Source organism: Euprymna scolopes, chromosome 2, assembly GCF_053919585.1.
Source record: "Euprymna scolopes isolate OS-2025 chromosome 2, ASM5391958v1, whole genome shotgun sequence".
Classification (NCBI taxonomy): Eukaryota; Metazoa; Mollusca; class Cephalopoda; order Sepiida; family Sepiolidae; genus Euprymna; species Euprymna scolopes.
Genome location: NC_136483.1, coordinates 12,103,044 through 12,129,152, shown reverse-complemented (window position 1 = coordinate 12,129,152; position 26,109 = coordinate 12,103,044). Strand labels below are relative to the sequence as shown.

At 33.3% G+C, this 26,109-nt stretch overlaps 1 protein-coding gene across 3 annotated transcripts in view; it reads right to left on the bottom strand.

Moving 5' to 3' along the window:
- Nucleotides 1-26,109, bottom strand: part of LOC145288529 (lysosomal-trafficking regulator-like) — a 402,321-nt gene that overhangs the window by 9,775 nt on the left and 366,437 nt on the right. For 2 of the 3 annotated variants that reach the window (XM_080136335.1, XM_080136337.1), the window contains 5 exons: nt 25,722-25,939; nt 19,357-19,542; nt 15,682-15,714; nt 4,280-4,475; nt 792-928 (listed from right to left, as the gene is read on the bottom strand). In XM_080136335.1, coding sequence (XP_079992461.1) covers nt 792-928; nt 4,280-4,475; nt 15,682-15,714; nt 19,357-19,542; nt 25,722-25,939 — 770 coding nt within the window. The remainder of the gene's footprint in view (nt 1-791; nt 929-4,279; nt 4,476-15,681; nt 15,715-19,356; nt 19,543-25,721; nt 25,940-26,109) is intronic. The other variant, XM_080136336.1, reaches the window with a different exon arrangement.

Sequence of the window (26,109 nt, the reverse complement as noted above, 5' to 3'; positions counted from 1 at the left end):
AATTCTGGACAAGAACCTCTATTTCTAGCAGGAACATCTGACATTGCTCAGGATTGAATGAAGATCACTAATAAGCACTTTTTACTACTCTCTTAACACTGTATTACTTTGTTTTTATTTCTCCTGTTTTGCTCGTAATATAGTTGGAAGAAGCTGAAATGTTGGAAAACTCTGCATATCGTTTCAATTTCACTCAAATCGGATATTTTTGTATCAGTAAGGATTTTCTGTTTCAGTCATATCTTAGAAGTACGTATACTTAAAAAAATATTTGATAACTTCTAAACCAAAACCCATTTAACTATATAATTTAGGTGACTGAAATTAGAATTAACGTGATGTTTTAGGGTTTAAAACTAAATATCTAAAACGCTTAAGTTTGGAGCATTATATATTATATAGAAAATAAAGCCATGTTAACTTTTGACAACAATGTGATTTTACTTTTTGCAGTTCATTTGGAAACCACAAAAGTTTATAAGAGAATTTGATGACGAAATATTTTGTTAATGAAAATTGGTTTCGTTTTACTGTATTTAAAAAAAAGAAAACTATTTGTCTATGATAAAAGGAAAGTGGAAAACAACAGATGTAATGAAGTTTTATGAAATTTATTCTCAAAAATCCTAAGCAATCTTTAAAATCATCTGTGGCTCATTTAGTAAACATGTTGATGAAAGAAAGAGTGCAATGAAGAACAAGCAAAGATTTTTTTATGAAATTAGGGATTCCATTCAGAATGATCTGTGGTTGTTACAATTTTCCCATGACAGTGGCCTTTAGAAACTTACTTGATCATAAGGTCTAAGTTGTAAAAAGTTGACAGGATTTTTGTCTGGATTGTTGGTTACACGAAGGATTCCATCTGGATGCTTCCAGCTAATGATTGCTGCCCACACAATATCCGTGCTAGTTATACCAATCACACCTGCAAAAAAATTTCTAAAATTGAAAAACCTCAAAATTCAAACTTGGGAAGCACCTAATGCTAGCCCAATTTATGAGCGCAGATAACAGACTAGGTGATCTAGTTTCTGGCAACTTAGAAGCGAAACGTTATTATGTCAAGTTGTTTTTGTTTTTACTTTTATTCATCTTTAAATAAGGCATGTTGCAACGGTGATGTAAGAAGCTACTGTGATTAGGGACCAGATTTATAGAGGGTATCCAAAGTGGGAAATTGTGCAGCAAGACATTTGTTCACATTACATTTAAATTTCTGCATTTTGGGAAACAGGGATGGAATATCAAAGACAGAAAGTCCAAGGAAAGAAGCTATCAGAGTAAAAAGGTTTCTAACAACTGAAGATCTTTATTTACATGGATTCTACATACAAGGCCTTTTTAGTCTTGAAAGATAATGGGTACCACCTGTCAGGATGCATGGGAACTAGTGTGTCAGTGAATACTGTATTAGCAGGGAGACCTGACATTGCTCAGTATTAAATGAAGTTCAATATTCCACACTTTCAACACTTATCGTCACCAAAATTGGTGAAATCGGCCATTTGTCAATCAAATCAATCAATTGTTCTGATCTAATCAAGAATCTACAGCAATACACTGGAAAGAATCTTCACATGTTTCCCTATAGTGATTTAGTCCACAGTTAATTGTAGTCTACATCAGCCTTTGAGACTTTACACGACCGGTTGCCACAGTCGATTAAAAATTTCTTGGGGCGACTAAAAGTCATAAATCACTCGCCTGCCAGTTGATAAAATTTCTTTAAATAAAGAAACAGGAAAAACTCATTTATTTTACGACCCTCAAATATGCGGTGACTTAGAATGACCTCTGTCTCATCATTTGCGAATTCTTTCATCTCTAGCTGTGAGACCATTGGAGTATTGAAAAAAGAGTGATCACACTAAAGGTCAACAAGAGGTCAAATTTACACATTCGGCATGTAGTCGAAATGTCGCCTTCATTTAGCTCTCTGATTTTGAAATTAATTTGGAAAAAAAATTCTTTCACGCTACAACTATATACACTTCATGCTTACAAAAGTAAAGACGAACATTTGAAAGAGGAAAAAAACGCATCGTTCCGTTAAGCACGTACCAAAATTAAATTATACAACAAGTAATCATATTTTTCTCAATTATAAAATTCAGATATTTGCATGCTCTTTTTTGCGCAACTTTCAAAAAATCATCGATACCCAATTTTAAAAATAATATTCTAAATTTTAGAATGTTGTTCTGAGGTGAATTCTTTGTTTTAATAGAAACAAAAGAGACCAATTTCTGTTCTATATCAAAGTTTGTTTTTTTTCCATAAATTACAAAGAAAAATTGACCGTTAAAATTTGAAAAAGATATTAAACCATGACGATTTTCTTAGAAATCTAGTTCATTTCAGTTAAATGGTATTTTTTTTTTTTTTTTTTTTGAATATCGGAGATTTCGGGCCACGGAGATCTCGTACCAAGAGATTTCAGTCCACAATCGTGAATACCCGGAGATTTTGTAACTCTTTTTTTTTAACACCCACAGTTTAGGCTAGATATTTTAATTTTTGTATGAAATTTTACGACATAATTTGGGTATCGGAAGAATAGTTTGTTGATACTTTTATTAAGAATAAAGAAGAAAAATATAATTGAATTGTTGTAAAATTATTTACTATTATTGACTGAAACAAAGACAAAGTCGGACGAGTAAAAATATTTTGGGGCGAATAAATTTTCCCCTCACACTCGGCCAGCAGTCGAGTGATTTTTTTTCAAATCTCAAAGGCTGGACTTCACTGACCTTTAGAGAACCTACTGTTGATTTTATGAAATTATTTTTATACAATGATTTGAATTAACATTTTTAAATTTCAATTTAAAACGCAAAAGTCAAGTATCATGGTTCATTTGTGCTCTAAACAGAAACATTCATTATGAACACACCTCTATTTTATCAAAGAACCTACTATTGATTTTATACACTGAGTCTTTCTGCTTGTGCGATGATAAAACTTCAAGTGCATTTGTGATGTTAGGTGCTTTAAAAGAGTTAATTTTGGTAAAAATTGGACTTTACTTAATAGGATTTCTTTGATTATTGATTTTTGAGACTTATCCAAGGTATTCCAATACAACCCCTATCTAAGAACACTCCCAGGCATATAAGGTACATATGTGTGAAATTTAAAAAATTCAGCCCAGCCGTTTTGGCGTTCATAGGGAACTCTCTCACACTCTCTCTCACACACACACACACACACACACACACAGTGTCCTTTATATATAATTATACTATATATTGGATTCCATGTAATAATCCTGTAAAAGTTAGACTGAAGACACCATAGTTAGGAAAATGAATTCTATAATTAAAACAGATCTATAATATATATGTAGTATCAGTTTTTGTCAAGGGAAGAAATTGAAAACAAAGCTCTATACCAAAATCAAACAATTTTTCTGAAAAAAATTGATGAAAAATTTAAGTGACATTGTTTTTGTATTAAGGTTTTCTTTTATGATAATTTTGTGTAGGTCTACATTAGCATGGAATATAAATAAAACAGCAAGTTTAGATTTTATTTATAACTAGAACAGAAACTGATACTTATGCAGTATAAGCATCTTGCAACCAGCTGAATCATCTGCACATGTTACAGAAATGCTGCAAGGTGCCAAAACACTGAGCACCTTAACCATAATATGAAAAAAATCATAAAAATATTTGTTTCCTACATTATATGAAGAAAAAAAAACTAAATATTTATCTTGAGTTGAACAACAGAAAAAAAAATCATGAAAAAAAAAATCATAAAGGTTTTGTTTGCTATCAAATTTATTATTTGTTATTCAAAAAATAAATATTTACTCATGAAACTTACTTTACAATGAATGTTTTTTCTTGATTTGAATTTTCAACAAATTTCACAAAAATTGTCGAATTACTATTTAAGAATATTGTTGAGCTTTCATTAAAATTGTTTTCATTCAAATTTTTTTGTTGAATTAGCTTTGTACTGACAGAAATATATTTTTCATTGAAAAAATTGCCCAGCTTTGCAAAGAAAAACAATCATAAAACTTTCGTTTGGTACCTTCCATAATTTTTCGTAAACCACTTGGACGATTCTAATGATAGCACAGTCTTTATACTGCATAAGTACACAGGAACTTTTAAAGACAGAGAAGATAAGAGAATAAAAATGGTAATACGGGTTATGGTCTGTTTCTCATTTGAGTTATTAAATCAGTTTCGATAACATTAGAAAATATTCATACGCTTTTGATTCCATGGCAAAAAATTTGGCTGAACATGAGATTTACCTCGGTCTTTGCTGCACATTGTGAGAAGACAACTGTCCTTCCTTATGCCGAAGACTTCCCCGGTTGGAAGTGCGAGGAGATTCGCAGAGACCATGGATTTTGTCTCTCTGCGTTGGATGACAGCAGGAGCTGCACAGTCAGGAGAACCTACATAATCACCCCAATGGAGACTATGGACACCACTCAGACTGGCGATCTGGAAAAGGAACAAAAAGTCGTTAAGCAATACACACAAACACACTAATACATATATATTGCACACACACACACAAAGACATTAATATATGAGGAACGTTCCAAAAGTAATGCTTCCTATTTTTTATTCCGCATGAATGGATCAAAGGGGATTTCAAATTGCATTATGATGACTAAACTTATGCATTCATGACCTGAAAGTTTCATCTGTTGCAGATACTGATAGTGTGAGACTAAGAAAGCAACCCCTGTCATGACCATGCATCAGAAGCAGAGATGTGCCATTGAATTTGAAGAAAAAAATTGAACTGATCAACATTTACCGGTACCTGTTAAATGTTTACAAAGCCAATGCAGTTGATGCCAGCACAATTAGGAGACAGGTTCATTGATTTCAGACTGGCAATAGAGACGTGAGTGACAAAATGCACTCTGGATTTTTACAACCGAGGCATCATTCATTGCTGGCATCAAGGTCAGAAAGAACCTGCATTGAGAATATTGGTAACTATATATTAAAATAAATTCTAGAGCACAAACCATCGCTCATTTTAATTGTACCTCTCCTGTCTTTATAGCTCTTCAACATTTTAGTTATTGAGTTTAAAAAAATAGGAGGCCTTACTTTTAGAACAGCACTCGTATGTTTGATGAACATTTCTGTGTATTATACTACATGTATTGAGAACGGTTAAAGTAAATACTGAAACTATATATGTAGTATTGGGAATCCCAGCTTAATTGCTATATAGGTAGTTTTAGAAATAGAAAGTTATGTAAGTATATTTTCATTTCCCATCAGCGAGTTAGCAGGGTCACAAAAGGTTAGGTTTGACAGGTATCAACCTAGAGAGAATGCACCGGAAATTAGGGGTGACACGGAAATTATGGTCGTAGGCTTCCAGTTGACGACCACATGGGCTGAGAGTGGGTTTTGTGCAGCAGCGAATGCAGACAGGATATTTCGGTTCTCCGACAATCAGGGTTCGAGATGATAGGCTTGCCTTGGAATAAAAGATTGAAGCTTCAAATCCATCTTGTTGTTTATCGATGCATCTGTCTGCAGTGACCCCTTCCCAACGAGATGGCAGACCGGCAACCAGAAGATATCACCCGCTGGCCAAGGCAACCAGGTATGTACGCATTATACATGGCACATACACGTCTCAAAGACTTTCATGGTAAGAAACTGTGTAAGATAAGAAATCACACCACACACATATAACAGTGAACTGCACATAATATACGTAAGAGCATACACGCATCCATATATGTAAGAACACACAGACTCGGAAGAGTAAAAGCGAACGATTAGCAACGGAAACGTTTAATAATAATAGTAATAAATATAAATAAATAGGATGCAAAAACTTTCATTTAATATATATGCATAATATTTAAGCATAAAGTAAATACTGAAACTATATATACATAATATAAATATGAAAGAATAATAATAAAAGCAACAATAATAATATGTTTGAGTGAAAGACTAGAAATTTGAAATTTTAAAGATCATATTTAGCATCAAATATCTGATCTTTTTGATTTGTGAAACTATTTTTTAATGTAAAAAAGTACTTAATCATAGAAGCAAAATATCAATTAACTTGTCATAAAGTGATTCTACCTTTCTCCCCCTTTTCATTACCATGCCTTCTACTAATCCTGATCCCAAATTGTCACCCTTTCCTGATAATGACCATCATCAACCACCCTTGATCTTTTTCTTATTTCTGTTTCTGAATCTTCTTCTGTTTCCTCTTCTCTACCATTGGGTTCTTCTGATCATGTTGTAGATGTTGAGATTGATTTTCTGTTACGCCTTCAATTAATCGTTTCTTCTATAGGAAGACATTTAACGACAGGAGGACTGATTAGGATGGACTTTGCAGCTTTCTATCTAACGTTCTATGGAATCCTATTTTTGGAACGTCTCCCAATGATGCTGTAAAGGTGGTTACTGACTGGCTTCTTGTTGGAACTGACACCATCATTCCTCAGCGTAAATTCCAATCCAAACCTCATTCTCCACCCTGGTTTTCATCTATCTGTGCTTTTACCATTGCTCGTAGTCATTACTTCAATCAGTATCATCGAGATGGTTCTGAGGCTTCTAGACAATTCAACTGAAAAGCTAGCAATGCCTACAAGAGAAAAATTTCTGAGGCTAAGTTTAGCTATTCTCAAAGACTTTGTGACTATCTCATCTCAAAAGGTTGGCTCTCGTGATTTTTGAAGAATCTATAATAGTGTGGTTTTTGTCCTCTTTATGGTGGTCTTCAGTTTATTTCATCTTCAAAGGTTAAGTCTGATCTCTTTGCTTGTCTTTTTGTTGACAATTCTTCTATCGATGATTCTAATATTGTTCTTCCTGATTTTCATTTGAAAACTCACAAGTCTCTTGATTCTATAATTATCAGTCCAAAGATGGTTGCTAAGTTCTTTCTGATCTTTTCAGTCTATTCAGTCTGGATTCAATTCCTGTTGTCATTTCAAAACATTGTGTTCCTGATCTTTCTCAAAATTATTTAATCACTGTTTATCAAAATCATGTTTCACTTTTTATTAGAGTTTTCTGTTGTTTTGAACCCATCTTTCATCCTGTTGTCTCTTCTGTTATTAGCCAAGTTTTTGAAAAGTTGATCAATGGCAAACTTGTCGATTTTCTGGGAAAAAAAAAGTATGGCTTTCATGGTTTTCATTCAATTGCTAATCTTTTAACTGTTGTGACCGAGCAGATCGGTCGATTTATGGATAACTCAGGAGAGGGTAGAGACATTGCACTCAACATTTTGAAGGTGCTCAACAGAGTGTGACATTCTGGTCTTCTACATAAACTTCAGAGTTATGATGAAGTTCTTGACATTGTTAGGATTTTCTTTCTGATCAAAGATCATGAGGAACTTTGGATGATATTTCTTTATTTTCTTTTCCTGGTGTTCCTCAGGATTCTATTCTAGGGCCAACTCTGTTTACATCAATGATCTTCCAAAGAATATTCTTCAGCAAATTAATATCTATGCTGATGATATCACTCCTATTTGAGATTTCTTGGTGAGCTGCAGAAACATATCTATAATTTAATTGGCCCCACTCTTCTTTGCAACCTCTTTCTCAATCTTTTCGAAAATATTATCAGAATCTTCTGATTTATTCCCTGTGTAATGTAGCCAGGTTGAACAAATAGCAGTTTCTCATCATCAGCCAAGAAAAAAGAACTTGCAACAACAAAACTGTTAGAAAAAATATAAAACACTTATTTCTCGCTTTGTGTGTTGCGTGCGGCAATCTGTAGACAGGAGGGAGAAGCAGGAGTTGAGCGGATTTCAGCAACACAGCATAGTGACGTGACTTGTGGTTTACCATCGCAGTTTGACTCCCTTCTCTCTCATCTCACTTGTTTATATCGACCTGGTCTTTTGCAGGTGTTTAACCCTGGCAGCTGTAAGGTCAACTACTTGATTTATTCACTTCCAGTGAGGTCAGTTTTGACAGGTCTGTACTCATCAGCCAGTTACTTTACTCTGCCAACCATGTGCGTGTGCACATAGTCTCAATATGTAACACCTGCTCCTGTTGTTCTGGCTCGTTTGACGTGATTTTTACTTGGGAATCTTTCTGTTGAACTCAGGAATCTGCACAGATTTTTAAACAGAATCCTTTATTTAATCCACAAGGGTAGCATGTTCGCATTCTGTCAGCCATGATTGGGTAGAAGTCATGAGTAATTTGCAACTGCATTTTGAATGTCGAATACAGATGTAATGGATAAAGTACTCGGTAAAATTCAGAATGGAGGTTACATCGGCTGAAATGTTGTGTGAATAACACTCAATATGAGTACAATAGTCTGAATAATCCAAATAATGCTTTGAATTATAAAAACAAAAATGAAAAATAAATGAAAATAAAAATTTGGTTGATTAACTTAAGTGAATCATGGCAGAGACAAGAAGAATCAATAAAGTTTGATTCATAAAAATGTGAGTTTTTGTTAATTGTGAGTTTGATTTCGATAGAGTTGAATAATCCAAAAGACTGATCTCTGTTGCTCTTTCATCTATAAATATAAAAGCGAAAATGTGTGTATGTATGTATGTATATATGTATGTATGTGTGTGTGTTTGTGTGTCCGTTAAAAACTTTCGACAAACAGAACAAAAATTCACAAACTCGGTATCATATTGAAGCTCCATCCTTCGCCCGAAAAATATCGAAAAATTGGCCAAAAACGTTAATTTTTTCACCCCGAAATCGACAATTTTCTACAATTTTTCTCTCATGACAACGACCGGTTCTATGCATGTGTCAGATGATGTCATGACCTGATTTAGTTTAAATAGTTGAAGGACTGACTAAATTTCATGTACGTCGTGTTAGCTCAGTTGGTTAGGGCGTTGGTTCATTATCTAAACGTTTTGGGTTCAAATTGTGGTGTGAGATGTCTTTTTTTCGATTTTTTAAATTTAAATATTGAACCAGTGTTATTTAAGCCATTTTTCACGTAATGTTAGTTTTTCTGTTTTTTTTTTTTTTTACTTCGCTTATTCTTAGGTTTTCATTAACACCCCCGACCGACCACACACACACACACAAAAACACCCAGGTACCCACCGATTTTTTAAATTTTAATATCGAAACAGGCTTATTTAAGCCATTTTTCACATGTTTTTTTTTAACGTTCGTTTTTCTGTTTTATTTTTTGCTTTATTTTTTCGATTTTTACGTTTAACATCGTTCGTTTGCCTTACGTTAGTTTTTTTTGTGTTTTTTTTCGATGTTTTGTATGTCTGCCTAGAACTTTCGATAGAGGCAATGGATTTTCACAAGATCAGAATCGTTTTGAAGCTCGACCCTTCGGACTACAAATATAAAATAATTGGCTAAAAATATTAATTGCTTCACCCTCAACTGGGCACATTTTTACAGGGAGGGGGTCGCTTTTTTCGCTGATATTTTTTAAAGTCATCTCCTCTTTTCGATTGACTGGCATTAATTTAAACATTCGTCACTTCTGGTTCGACGATGGGCACAACAGCAAAGATGACACTTTTTTTGTGTGTGTTCTTTTCCTCCTTCAAGATACGGGTTCGTGCCTGCCTGCCACCATTTATTTTTTTTTTTGTTCAACACACACCTACACTCGGGCAACGCCAGGCACCCAAGCTAGTTAAGAAATAAATTGTGACTTATTTTGTTTGACACTATTTATGAAGGGCAAGTCACATGATCTAAATAGATGCATAAATACTTTCAATAGGTTACTTATTCTTAAACACGACGGATACATAATTGTTGAAAAAAAATGTAATTTTTTTTTAACAATTATGTATCATCAATAAAAATATGAGCGTGACCTCCCCTTTGATGTAGCTTCATTTTTTAATAATATAATAATAATAATATATGAACATTGTTGTAATGGTGTGAGAAAGAAACTTGAAATTATTCAATATGAAGCGGTTCTTCAAAGAAAGTAGCCAGCAAAACATTGCATAAAAAAATTTTAAAAAAAAAAAAAACCAGGGCAAACAAATAAAAAGAACATTGTCTGCCAAAAAGTGCTGGATTGAAGGAGTAAATTAAAGATTGTCTCTTACAATGTGCTTTTATTATTTGTATTGAATTATTTAGCACAATATTACTTAATATTTATTAGTACTTATTAATGTATCTCATTTGGGTTGGTTTTATATTTAAAATATAATGGATATTTTTTTTCATAGAAATGTTAATAAATTCATATTCATAATTTTTTGCTTTATCCAGAAGAATAGCAGCTTTATCAAAACATTTGTTGATTCAATATATTTATCATTCTATGGAATATCCTGGGGTCTTATTACTACAAATATAATAGTTTCAAGATATTACTAATTCCTAAACAATTATGTATCATCAATCAAAGAAGGAAATGTATTAGTATTACTAATTAATATTAATATAGGAATTTGCTGTTGATATCAGAATTGGCTCCATCTGGAATGTACATTTTCTACTGAAAGTAAAGCCCCCCCCCATGCAAAAAATATTCTGAGCAGGATAAGTGTAATCTGCAAATAAAAGACTTATAATAACATTTTAATATTCCTAAAAACATGCACCAATGTTTCATGAAAGAATTAGGTTAGATAGAATCAAATATCGATTTTTATATTAGATGCTACAAGATCTGAAATAGAAAATCTAGGACACTTTGTTTTATTATTTATTGGAGCATCAAATATTCACATATGAAATACATTAGAAGTTTTTTTCCTATCATTAGATTACATGAGCTAAAATAGAATTTCTTGCAAAGCATGAAAATGGTTAAAGAAAATGTGTTTTCAAATAAAATTTAAAAATTAAGGTACAAAATTTAATTTGAAATTTATCAATTTTAAAAGTTCACTTTTATAAATTTAACAATGTTCTAAAAATTTAATTTAAATTGAATCTAAAAATTAACTGATTTATTTTATGTCATGTACATTTTGTTGCAGTTAAAAAAATTATTTATTTATTAGCAATTAATGATATAGATATATAATTTCCAACTAATTTTATTCGTTTTTAAGTATAAATTTTGGAAATTGTATGGATTAACGAAAAACTTGTATTATATTCCAAGTTTTTGAATATTTGATAATTCAATAAATAAATTTTTTGTTATCTAATTTTTCTTCATTAATAGCTCTATTTAAATACTGAGCACCCCTTTCAAGACAGGATCTATTTGATAATATTCATATTTTCAAATTCTCATCTTTTTTAATATGATGGCACAAATGAAAATTTCAGACAAAATGGAAAATTAGTTTATGATAAAAATGCATATGGCCAAATCAGTCAAAATTTCTTGGTTGTATTTGTGTCTATATTTTTATTAGTCTGTTTTCATGTTTTCCAAATATTCCATAAACTAATTTTCCATATAAATAAACACACGCACACCAAAATATGCTTAGTTATGTATAAAAATGAGATCACCATGATGTATTTTTTCCAGGTTAAATTTTAGTATTTTTTTTGCATAAGAGAAGGAAAGCAAAGAAATTAATAAAAATTAACAAAATGTGATCATTAGATTTAAAAATAATTTTTTTTGTTTTTTTACATGAAATTAAACATTAGTTTAACCAATAAAACCAAGTTTTTCTGACCCTACCCGGCACTGCCCCGAATTATTTTTTTTACGTCTGTTAATAATTTATGTGACTGAAAAGTAAAAAAAATAAAAATAAAAAGTGAAAAAAAAGTGAAAAAAGCAGATGAAACAAAGGGAAATAACTTTGTATTCATAAAACTAGATTAGTTCCCTTTAAAATAAAAAAACAGTTGATCAAACAAAATGAAATAACTCTAGAATACAGAGTTACTTGCCCTTTTTTAAAGCTGCCATCATTTTGAAAATTATTTCAGTCACATAAAATAATTCATGCGAATATTGGTCAATGTTCATAAAAAGTAAATATTGTATTTTTGATCGATTTTAATTTTTAATCCTCATTGATATTTTATTTTTGATCAATCATAAATAGAAGAGATTTAACCCTCACCCACAGAAGTCCTCATACTTTCATGTATTAAAAGGCGAGTTATTCATCTTATATAAAATTAATATAAAGCAGATAATTGAATTGGTTAGTTTCTACAAGTATTATATATATATTACACATGCAATGAATCTACCCTGAGTATTAATGAGAAAGAGAAAGAGAGAGTTTGTTATAATACATAATAAAATGTTTTGTATAGTGGTTCTGAAGACACACCATAAGTAAATGGAATATTGGACGCGGAGGGGGGATACTTATTAGAAGGGGGAGAGTTTAGTTTGATTTATAACATATCGATCCTTTTTAGGTTATTAATTGCTGAAACCAAATATGTATTTTAGATGATTCATTGATTTGTTTGATTCTGGATTGGATTGGGGTGGAGTATTTAATAAATCTGATTTTCCTACAAATGATAGTTCAGCATCTCTTAATTTGGACAACAAAAATACTTGCTAATTTTGTTGACATCAGGCTAGTTTATTATGTAACCAACAGATGGCTCTGTGCATTAATTTGTTTACTCTGCATCTGCTGGTGGTAATACCACTTTATTTGGAGATTATATCTGATTTTATTTAAATTTAACCTTAGTTAAAGCTTCACAAATTCAAGTGTAAACATGAGTCTATTTTTCAAAGAAAAAGATTGTTTTTAACAATTTCTCATGGTTTTGAGAAATGATAGATACATAATTAATGGCTTACATTAAGGCTCTGTTAACGAGTTATTTTTAAGATAAATTCAAATGGTCTAGAAAACTTGTTGCAAAAATTAGTGTTGCACTTTTATTGAAACAAACTCGAAAGAATTGTATTTTTTTTTTTTTTACATAGGCATCACCACATTATCAAGGCCAAGAGGCCACTCAAGGATAAGGGTTAAAGAGTGTACAGTAGAAATTGGACAATATAGTAATCATTAGTAATGAAAATTTGGTAAATTTGATAACTTATATGGAACGGCTCATCAAGAACTTATTTACGTTAGACTTGAAGACAGCCATATTGTAGTCAGCCGGAAAGCAGGAAAATGGAAGACAATTCCACAGGCGTGCACTTCTAAGAAAGAAGCTTTGTTCATGGAATCTACGTTTAGGTTTAGGCACAGATAAAGAGTGGGGGGAATTATTGATAGTGTTTACAGCTAGACAAGTGTTTCTTGTGAAAGTTTGGCGAGGGGGGACCATAGATTGAAGCTCAGTCGAACACTTTCCATGAAAATAACGATACATCAGAAACAAACTCGCAACATCTCTTCTGTGAGATAGAGGTTGCAAGGAAGAGAAAAGGACATCTCCTACGAGGCTACGAAGTCTATTTTGAACTCTATCAAGGCGGGCCAAGTCCTTTCTAGCAGCTCCTGCCCAGATGTGGCAACAGTATTCCATCCTTGGACATACCTGGCTCTTATATAGATAGAGAATAGCATCAGCAGTGAGATATCTACCGGATCGATAGAAAGATCCCACCATTTTTCCAGCGGCCTTGGCAACAGATTTGATGTACGTGTTCCATTTAAGATCAGGAGTAATGGTCAAGCCAAGAAGCTTGTTAAAACTTGAGGCCTCCTGAAGACGAGAGCCATTCATTTCAATTGATGCCAAATGTGGATCAGAATGTTGATGATGTAAAGAGAGAAGCTTGGTTTTAAATGCATTAAAAGTAACCAGCCACTCCTTACCCCATTAAATGAAGAAAAGTTGCTATTTTACAAAAAGCCAGAAAAAAATGACAGCATAGATTACATTTAGGTAGTTATTATAGAGTAATGTTTGGGGGTTTTTTTCTAATCATTTTTATAGTAATTGGAATATGTATCATAAAATAGAAAGGGTTCAAACACCCATGTATTCATATTTAGGTGTGTGTGTGTGTGTGTGTAAAAATACTGTCAGCATTGATGCCTTTTCTGTCGTTATATGATTGCAGCTGTAAGTCAATAGAAAAACACAGAAACTTTGGTTGCTGCATCACCACTACAATCAGCTTTACAAGTAGATGTCACCATCTAATGAGTCTACTACTTGCATGTCAGAGAGACTAACAACTGTTTCTGTATATAGGCTTTTATTTTGTTATATTAATTCAAAGACAAAGATAAACACAGCCGTTACATCACCATAACCACCTTTACAAGTAGATCTCACCATCCAATGAGCCAACTATTTGCATGTCAGAGAGACTAATAGAGGTTTCTGCATATAGGTTTTCATTTTGTTACATTAATGTAAAGAGACAGAGAAACACAGTTGCAGCATCATCATTACAACCACCTTTACAAGATGTCATTAGCTAATGTGCCAAAAACTTACATTTCAGAAAGACAAACTGCTTCTGTTTATGGACAGTTCATGGGATCAAAGCAATTTCCCTTGCTATGTTAGATGTATAGAAAATAGGAAATATGGCACATAGTTTATTATTATAATCATTTTATTTTTCTCTTTACAAGATCGCTTAAGGATAAAAGTGGGTGAGTGTCAGATGGTCGGTGAGACAACACTGTGATAACACTGTGATAATGGTATAAACTGGGTAGAACTTGATTAAAGAGTTCGGCTAAACAAAAATCTTGTTTATATTGAACTTGAAAATGACCATGTTGTGGTCAGCTGGAAGGCAGCCCTACGGTAGAGAGTTCCATAGGTGGGCAGTTCTAGGAAAGAAAGTTTGTTGATGGAATTTGCATTTAGTTTTAGGCACAGATAGAGAGATGGGGAAATTGCTGATAGTGGTTGTTGCTAGACGAGTTTGTTGTAAATGTTTTGCAGAGGGGGAGGGTATAGATCGAACTTCAGTTCAGCATTTACCATGAAAATAATAAAGCAGAGGCTTTTTTGGGGGGGGGGGTTATCGTTTTGTTTGACAGCATTATTAATCCTTTTCGTGTTAGCTAATGTCAAATCCAATGATTTTGGGAAAAAGATTTTAAGTTTCAAGTTGTTTATATCTTCAAATATTTATTTTATGGTGTTTAGTTTGGTTGTTTTGTTTTGCAGCACATCAACTCTTTCGGTGGCAAAAGTTTTTATTCATGGTGTTTAGTTTGGCTGTTTTGTAGAGAAATATTGTTATTTTGGTTTTGTAGAACATGATTGAGTTTTGCAAAGGAAAAAGAAAAAACATGAATGTCTGGTGCATTTAAGTCAGGAAGTCAATATCTTCAGACAGCCTAATCTAGTATCTCAAAAAATAGAACCGAGATAAACTCACAATTTCTTTTCTGTAAGGTTGTAAGGAGGAGAAAAGAAAATTCATTGTTAATCTGCACGCACACAGCAAGAAAAAGTGCGATTTAAATGGTTTAAGCCAGTCCATTTTGTGGGGGTGTTCAGCTACTCAACAACAAAAACCAAAGCAAAACCATATTTCTAAAGGTAAAAGGGTTCAATTTAATCAACATGTGCCTGTAGGAGTGAGGTTAGGATCTCTTGAAGCATATCCCCAAGTAGTTAAAGGAAGGAGTATTTGTAGTTGAGGAGGGAGAGCCATCATGCAGCCAGTGAATGAAATAGATAAGGACATGAGTGTACTTGAAAGGAGAGCAAGAGATGGAGATATTGCTGCATTTTTCGTTCATGCAAGATGATTAGCAATTGTTTTAGTCGTGTTAAATAATGAGACCAAAGGGATGAGACAAAAAGGAAAAAAAAGACCGTACACAAGTTTCCAGGAATTTCTTTGGTTTTTTTCCCTACACAAGAAAAGAATATGAAACAAAAAAGAAAAAAAAAAGAAAAAGACAAAAAAAGAATGAAAATGAATGAAGAAATTAAATTAAAAGAAAAACTAAATTTCATGCCAAAAAAAAGGGTAACAACAAAATAAAATTTTTACACGTGTTTAACAAATAAAAAAATAAAATAAATAAGAAACATTTTTTAAAAATTAGAAAAACTAAATTTAATGTACAAATATGCAACAAATAAAAAGAGAATAACAAAAAAGGACTACAATTAAGCATATAAAAAAATAACACTTTTTAAACACACCCAAAAAGTTTGGAAGGCTATTTAACAGAGAAGCGAATAAACGAATAAAGGGGGATAAATCCAATAAATAAAGGTTATTTTTATAGCTACCCCCCCTCCCCGAGTCATTTTTCTTTATTTGTTTTTAAGTTGTTTTAAATATTCTTTATTTCATATCAAATATTTGCTTTTTACAATTAGATCATAAATAAGATAGCACCAACATCTCATTCTGAAATTCGCAGTTTTCATGTTCCTTTAAGTTTTTTTATTTTATTTTCAGTGTTTCAAAATGAGGTTTATTTTCCGAACTGCTCATAAAAAGTAAATATTTGAGATGAAATAAAGAGAATTTTAAACAACTTATAAAACACAAAAAAAAATGAGCCGGGTAGATAAAAAATTAAATTTGATTGGCTACAGTAACATTTATTTATTGCATATTTTAATTTTTCACTCTATTTTTTATTTATTGGCTTCTCTGTTAAATCTGTTTCTTTTTCATCATTTTGAATTTGGTTTTATAATTATTTGTAAGGCATTTCATCTTATATTTAATAATTTTTGTGTCCATAATTTTTCATGCACTTAAATTATTAAAATATATAAATACTGAAAAAGAAAAAAAGTCTCCCATCAAAAATGGGGTGAGTTAATGAATGCAAAGGAGCAAAAAGACTATCACTGAGGTAAATAAATTTGAATACAGTGGCAGTGTTCCAATGCTGCTGGTATCGCTAATAAAAATAAAACATTATATATATATATATATATATATATATATATATTATATATATATAAAATGAAAATTACAATTAAATTTACCAAAATGATCCAAGACGGTAAAATTAAAATTAAAGTATATTATAAATATTAAAGAATTAATGTTTATAAAGTTATCTCAGCCAGATGTAAAAGCTTGATAAAACCAAATAGGAAATAGAGCTTATAATACGAGCAAACAGTTAATAAAACATGTTAAAAAAACACTTTGAAATCAGTTAAAAACATATTTAATCTGAAAAGGAAACACTAGATAAGTGGATAGTCCTTAATCCGCGGAGTTTCGAAGAAATACTTACCTTCTCATCAGATTTTTGCATGCAAAAGTATTTGATGAAACAACAATTAAGTCCAAGATCTTACTTGAAAACAAAAAAAGTGAAGCAGAGGGAATATGGTGAAGAAAAAGGTGATCACACTTGAATGGATAGTCTGGTGGAAGATAAATAATCCAGTGATGGTAAAATCCAAATGTATAACTTCAAGAAAGTTGTTTCATCAAATACTTCTGCATACAAAATCCGATCCCACATTTTGCTAATTCCTACCCTCTGATGAGAAGGAAAATATTTCTTCAAAACTCTGCGGATTAAGGACCATCCACTTATCTAGTGTTTCCTTTTCAGATTAGATATGTTTTTAACTCATTTCAAAGTGCTTTTTAACATGTTTTATTAACTGTTTGCTCGTATATATATATATATATATATAAATGAAATGATAATCTATTGTAAATAAATATTAATAATTACTTCTTATACCTACAGATATTAGTGTTTCATGCTGATGTAATCGTTGATGAAGGAAGCGATAAGTTGGGAGATTCAAACCAAGTTGTAAAGTCACCCTTGATTTTGTATGCTGGTATTCTACCTCCAGACCACCAGCAAATTAACACTTGCGGGAAATTAAGTAAATTATAATTATTATAAAATGCCAAATCATCAATAGTAAACAGAGAAAAATTTGGAATATTGCATTTGTACTTAGGTTGGACACTTTTCTTAATTCCGTAAATATATATATATATATATACATATATATATATATATATATATATATATATACACACACACACACACACACACACACACACACAAAATCGGAACAAAACCAACATAAAACAACAAATCTTAGGTCGACGAAAGGTCTGATATCATTCTGGATAGAGTCATATCAATAATAAATAATAAAAAGTGCAGTTTCATGGTATTACCAATCGCCAGAAATGTACCTGACTGGCCTGTAAAGACTGGAATTACACAAAAAAAATTAATGCGACACGAGTCATTTCTAATGATCAGTACTTAACAGAGTCATCATTCTGAATAAATGATTCATTTAATTGAACTAGATGAATCATTCATTTTTAAGTGAAAGTGGATACGAACACTTTAGTTAGAAACTTTTTCCGATGCATGTTTTGTGAATTAATAGAAAAAAAAAAAAAATTCCAGTCTATCATAAAACACGTTTCTGAATTTTTGAGATGAGGATCGTTTATTTGTATTATTTGGATTCTTTGAACTACTGTTCTCATCTGGAGTGTTATGTTGACACTTTATCCACTAAATTTAGTTATATTATTTAGCGGGTGAAATACTTGGTAAAATTCAGTTGTAAGTGACACTCTTCTAACAGTTGAAGGTTAAATCCTCAGTGCAAGCAGCATTCAACATCCAATTGCAAATTACTTAGGACTTCTACCTATTCATGGTTGATGAAACGAAAGCATGCTACCCCCATGGGTTAAATAAAGCGTTGCATTCAAAATTCCATGCAGAATCTCAAGTTTGACAGAAAGATTATCATGTTCAACAAGATACACCTGAATATGATCGGAGCTTACATCAACTGAAACGTTGTGAAAATAACACTCAAGATGAGAACAGTAGTTTGAAGAATCCAAATTAGATGAATATTGAAACAGGTTCACAGACAATGAAAGAATGTAAACGATTTTCTAAATGATGTTCGCTTTGTTAATTACGGGTGAAATATTGTTTATTCGCAATAGATATCGCATAGCATTCAAGTTCACTAGGTGATGACCACTGCGAATCAATTTTTCAGTCCCAACAGTTTCTCGTAAGGGCATCTCACTACATAGAAAACTTGAATTTTGTTGGTTTGCTAACACATAGCAGTTCATTCTCTCCATTCTTATTTTTTGTTGTCATTGTTTTATTCTTTTTAATAACAGGTGGTGAAGTTCTCCAATGAAGGTATATAACCTAACTTAAATCATTCCTAATATAGCACTAACTGTGGATCTTGCACTGAAATCTACTATGTAGCAACTTCCATTTTCATTGACATTTATAGTAATGAAATTTATAGTAATGACATGATCACATTCCCTGAATCAACTTCATCTTAGTAATGACTGACTTTGCTTTTATAACAAAAAAACATTCAAATTAATTTTAGATTAATTTTTTTTAATTATTTATTTATTTTAGCAAGTCTGAAAATGTTAAAAAAATAACAAATGATGAAACAAAAAAATATACTAAACTAATAAACAAACAAAGCATAAATTTTTTTTTCGCATAATTTACAAAACGTAAAATGGTACTTACAAAATTAAAAAATTTACCACCATTGGCCAAATTCGGAAAAATCTGGCTGAGCAAATAGGGAGGTAGCTGTGGATGAGGTGTACGGAGGAGCTGCTTTGGGGTTTGGCCATAAGTTTTGATCATTGTAATAAGGGCCTGTCTGTGTACTGGATCCTTTTCACTATCCACATCAACCCCAAAATAAGTCTGAAAATTAAAAGAAAATATATATGAACGGAATAATTACCCAATAGAAAATAATTATCCAATACTACCTGGCTTTCATTTGGAATCAAACTGTAGGTAAGTACAAGATAGATAGACAAGGAAGGAGGGGGAGTTAGGGGGACAGGAGGGTGTGTGACTAGCTTGGCTGACCTGATGGTTGGATGTGATCTGGTTGACAGGTTTCGTTAGATGACGCAAGACAGGAGATGTGGGCATGGACAAATAGTGTTCTTTCCTACTTAAAATACTTATTTGAATTAAATGTTAATTAGAAAAGATGACAGATTTTTTTATCATGTCCTACGTTTACGTGGCTAAGTCAAACAGACGATAAACTAGTTATGACCGAGTTGAGATTAGGAAATAGACCTAAACTAGCCCAGTACCGGAAGTTGAAGACATCCTTGCTGGAGACAAAAGACTTCCAGGAAAAGCTAGAGCTACTTATCCAAAAGGCTTAAATGGGGGCAGTTACTGGAAGTAAATGGTGGGTTAGAAAATTAAGATCAGAAACTTCTTCGTTAAATACGTTCAGTATCTCACATTAGATAAGGTCAAGATGAAGAAAGAGTAAGAAGAGAAATTAGTTCAGGTGATGGATGAGAGGGATGCTGTTAAACAAGAACTAGCTAAACAGGACCTTCGATTCGAGGCTAGCAAACATTACAAGGGCTAAGTAGTTTGAGCTAAGCTAAGAAAAGTTTCCAATGAAGTCGCAAACTCTGACACAGATGAGTGTAAAGAGGTTTGGATATATTGCAAAAGTCAAGCACCCGGATGGACAGACCTTGGAGTTGACTTGAGATTTATATGTAGCTGGTTGTGAAGGCAAGGTTACAAAGCAGTCTGCCCTACAAATTGTACTTGAAACTGTCACACATATTTATATCGCTTCCGATGGATGTGTTCAATCATTGATTTGACAAAGGTTCCATCCCTGGCCAAATCATCAAGGGAGTGATCACATTGCTGAGGCAGAGGGACAGGCATGGTAGGAAGGAACTAGATGAATATAGGCCCATAACTCTAAATATAGAGTTAAAAATTTGGGCCAAGTTCCTATCAAATCGGTTGCAGAGTGTTATCAAAGAGTTAGTTGAACACAAGCAGAACTACACTATGAAGGGGAGATTGATTCAAAACAACTTGCATCTGATACACGCTAGGTAACATACAAATATCTGTGCGTGAGGTCGCCAAGCTAATCAAGAACCTTGATTCCAGTAAAGCAACTGGCCCTGACGGTATCCCAATTATAGTGTTAAAAAAGCTTCAACCTGAACTTGCTCTCATACTAACGAAACTGTTTAAGTGTTGCCTTAAAGAGAAGTGCTTTCCAACACCCTGGAAAACCCCATCAGTATGCCCTGTATTTAAGAATTCCGGTGATAAGTTATCTCAGTACAGACCAATAAGTCTCCTGTGTGTCATGAGTAAGTTGCTGGAATCCATATTAAATAGAGCAGTAATCAACCACCTCAGCAGAAATAACCTTCTTAGTGACACACAATATGGTTTCCGTTCTGCAAGATCTACCGTAGATTTGCTAACGGTTATATTTCATAGGATTAGTGAATCTCTTGACAAAGGCTTCCTTTCTAGGGCAATTGCTCTTGACATATCAAAGGACTTCGATAAGGTATGGCATAAAGGCCTACTTCACAAGATTTCCAGCTACGGTATAACTGGAAATGTTTCCTCGATCATTAAATAATTTCTCTCTGATAGGTTCATAAGAGTAGTGGTCGATGGACAAAAATCAGAGGCCCGCAGTATTAATGCTGGAGTCCCTCAGGGGTCCATCCTGGGCCCGACTCTTTTCCTGATCTACATCAATGATCTCCCTAAACACATACTTAAATCATTCGTTGACATCTATGCTGATGACACGACCATCTATGGCAACACATCAAAGGCTGTAAATGACAAAGTTCTCTCTGATTCTCTCTCCTCTGATCTCGAGTGCGTGGTACAGTGGGGGAAGACGTGGCTGGTTACCTTTAATGCATCTAAAACTAAGCTCCTATCTTTACATCATCAATGCTCTGATCCCCATCTGGCATCAATTGAAATGGATGGCTCTTGTCTAGGAGAAGCCCCATGTTTTGACAAGCTTCTGGGCTTGACCTTTACTCCTGATCTGAAATGGAACACGTACATCAAGTCTGTTGCCAAGGTCGCTGGAAAGATGGTGGGATCCTTCTACCGCTCCAGAAGAAATCTCACTACTGATACAATTCTCTATCTATATAAAAGCCAAGTACGTCCAAGGAGGGAATACTGCTGCCATATCTGGGCAGGAGCTGCTAAAAACAGCCTATCCTGCCTTGACAGAGTACAAAATAGACTTCGTGGCTTAGTGGGGGATGCCTTTTTCTCTACCCTGCAATCTCTTTCCTACAGAAGAGACATTGCGAGCCTGTCTTTGTTTTATCGTTATTTCCATGGCAGGTGCTCGTCTGAGCTCCAATCTCTGGTCCCCCCTTGCCAATCTTTTATGAAAAACACCCGTCTAGCTGAAACCCGTCAAAAATTTTTCCCACTCTTTATCTGTGCCTAAATCAAAATGTAGATTCCATGAGCAAAGCTTCTTTCTTAGAACTGCACGCATGTGGAACTGTTCCGTCTGTCTGTTTCCCACCTGACTACAACCTGGATGTCTTCAAAGCCAACGTAAACAAATTCCTGATAAACCGGCCCCTTAAGTAGACACTTTATTAAATCTCAACACTAACGTGCTGTACATGCAATAACCCTTATCCCTGAGTGGCTTCTGGGCCTTGATAAGTGGTGATTACCTTATAAAAAAAAACATACCATTGTGAAGAGAGGAATAGAAGACAACTTAGATCAGTCTAAAGCTTCTGACCATCGTTTCCTGGCATCTGTTTTAGAGACTGCTGATTTTAAACTCAATTTCCACAAATGGATCTCCATACGTTATAATGTACAGGTAAGCATTCAAAATCTTTTGCTATCTCCTGGTCAGTGCATCAGAAATGTCTGCTGTCACCCTTGCTCTACAACCTTGTGTTGGAGTTGCTACTTCACAAGCACAATGGTCTTTTGCGGAATCACTTTGCCTGGCAGGGTCCCAGCCAGAGTTTCCGTATTGACCGATAGCATCAACATATTCGTCATGCTTCCAAAACATTGAGATGGTGACAGAAGCACCAACTTATGAAATGATAACAGAAGCCAAAATTAATCACAAGTCAGTTGGTATGTGGTTGGGTGCTTGACGCAGTAACACCACCTTCCCGGCTTCTTTCAGCTGAACAGATAGCATGATTCAAATCCTTGATGTGTGGTTCGGATTAGACATCTACAGCTTGAAAATGATCAATCAGAGCTACAGTTAAAAGTTGAAGTGTCAATCAACTCTTAGCTTCAGAGGAAACTCTCCTTAAAGAGTAGAGCCAAGGTGTGCACCATTTATGTTTTTCCTCTCATCCTCTACCAATTGGTCGTACTTCCTCTACTTGCAAAAACCTACAGGCCCTCTAGCGTCTCCTGTTCTCATTGATGAAGAGGCATTGAGTTCACAGACAGGTCTGTAGTCAACATCCATATGATGGAGGCTTGAACATGCCTGATTTGACATGTCATCAAAACACAAAAAGACTTACATTCCAGAGTCAAAGTTTGACAGAGGAATCTGCGTTGAATCCTGCAGTCGATAATGCCTTTCCCAACCTCATTCTCTATCAGTATTTTTAAATACAGGCTAAACTGACAAAATTTTCCAATGTTAGGAAGTATTTCTCCTTAAGGTAATGTTTAAACAACTTTACAATAATGGAAGCTAATTCTGATTGAAGCTTTTTCAACACTGATTGGAATGCTGTCGGGGCCAGTTGCTTTACTGGAATCAAGGTTCCTGATAAGTTTGGCAGCATCACACAAAGATAAATGTGATGCCCCCCCCTACATACACACAGTCAGGTGCAAAGGTAAGGGATCATTGCTACCAAATTTCAAGTTCCTAGGTTTAATAGCCTAAAACAACAATTTCTACCTTCTGGATTATTTCTTAGTTTGTTAATCTTCTCTTCTCTATATAAATAAAATGAAGTCATTTTTCTCTATATAAATAAAATGAAGTCATTTTTTCCCCTCTCAGTTTGACTTTAATAGGATTAAAACTCGAGACATTTCGTGCAAATGTAATGTGCACAAACTGCAGCACATTATCTGAGGTTTGCTATAGGCCTATTACCTCTACACTTGCTCGATACTCATACATTCCTATATTTTTTCTGGTGAGAGTTCACTGCCAAACCCTGTAAGAATCAATGTAAGTTGTAAAATCTTTTCTCTCTATTTAATTCCTCCTTTTCCTGCTCCCAATTTATACCACCACTTCATCGTTCATGAGGGACTAATACGAATGCACACCGACTATAAGTTTTGTAGTTGCATACAAAAACTGAAATGCTTCCTATTGCGGGAAACGCACCACGCCTAATTATATATTGTTTATTTATAATTTATTTCAAAACATTATTACACTAGGAAAAAAAATATTCTCTCCTTTTTCTTTTCTTTTTTTATTCATTAACATATATCATTTCCTTTTCCTTTTTTGTTTCGTTTGATGTTTTCTTTTTCTGTTTACGTTTTTCTGATTACAGAGTTATGGACTGATTTATGGTTAGCGCATTACAAAATGTAAGATGTCACATTTTCACTTAAAGCGATTATGCACATATCAATCTCGATTAGTAACAAATCGTTTCATGTGTGCTTTAAAAAAGTCACTGACTCCACTACATTTAAAAGTGTAAACAATGCATTTCTATATGCACCTCTAAAAACCTCAGTTCCGGTTTACTGCGTTTTGTATGCTTTCGTTTTGTTTCTTTGCTGTTCCAATTTTTCAGATTTCATTGTGATTGTAAACATCGTTACGATATAAATCAAAGCAAAATGAATTACACTACTGACGTTTTCCTCAGCACAAACAAGGTGTTTCCTTTTTTGTAATATTTACTTCATTATCGTACCAGTTGACTTTACTAATTATCTTTGAATTATACCAAGAAAACTAATCTTTATCTCGATATGGATTTTTACATTGGATTTATTTAAATTCAAAAATTAACTGTGCTAAAAATTTCTCATAACTTTTTTCTTCTCACGTGTACAAACACTTCCTTCCTTTGCGGAAATTAAGTTTTGTCCTTATTCTTCAATTTCCTATTTCAGTCACCTAAATTAATTAATGTTAAAGGAGCTTCTGAATTTCTACATAGAATGATATGCCGGTACATTATTACGGCAAAATCATTCACGTTGCTGACACGGTTATGGGTTGTCTATTCCGAAAGCCTTCCTTAACATGAGGAGGTTTGGGGTATCTATTCCGAGACCCGTTTAATTGAAAATGTTTCAATTTAATTAAGCTTAGCATTTATTAAAATTATTTGTTGAATTTTTCACATTTTGGTTACATTTGTTTGTTTGCAATCGCTGATAGCCCACTTCAAAAATTGAACACAAGACAAAATTAAAAATAATGGTACTCATACAGAATTTGACCCCCACCCCCCTGATTCCATATCATTCCACCGGATTCAACCAAGCGTTGTTTAAATGTTCAAACACTAAATTAACATTTTTTTTTTTTTGCATAATTAATTAATTAATTAATGATGGGAGTATTTTTTCTGTTTATTTTCTTAACATCTGTTGACACAAAATTAATTTGTACATTCTCTTAGGAAAAAAAAAAAAAAACCAACTTTTCTCTGCTTTCACCTAACTATTTACAGTGTTCATATAACGCATTCATCTTTTCTTTTTATAATAAAAATTCTGTTTGCAAAAAAAAAAAAAAACGTTTACTGCCAATTTTCTTTAAAAAAAAAAAAAAAGTGCAAGTTTTCCTGACAAAAAAAAGAAAAAAACCCTTTCCCCTAACAATTTATGGTAAAAAAGGAATCTTTTTTGAGGAAAAAATAATTGCAGAAAATATTAAAAGTAAATATGCAATACAAAATGCAATTTTTCTTGAGGAATGTGTTCCATTTTAACAAACTGAGCCACAGCAACGTGTGGCCGGGTACAGCTAGTTCATCATAATGCAATATGATCAATAATAACAAAAAAAAATAATAATAACAAATAACAAAAATAATAAATAAAAAGGTAATTACAGCAGGATGAAAAATGTTGATGGCTTGCACAGCAGATTCTCCCTGTTGTTTGTATCCGAACACAAGGTTGATCCATTGATGAATATTCTCGGTTACATAGGGTGATTCCAGTGCCTGACGATGGACAAGGACAAAGAGTCGAGGGTTCCCTTGGCACCAGTTTGGTAATTCGACATCCCAAACAACATCCCCAGTTTGCTTCATACCAAAATCAAATCCTGTGGACACAAACAAATCATAAGGTAGACGAGGCAACAAAAATATGGAAACAAATATAAAAATACCAGAGAGAAGCAGATTAGTGTTGACAATAGTATCACGCTCCCAGGGATTATTATCTCCATGTACTTACTGGCATTACTAAATTGTTGTGACAAATTTATAACTC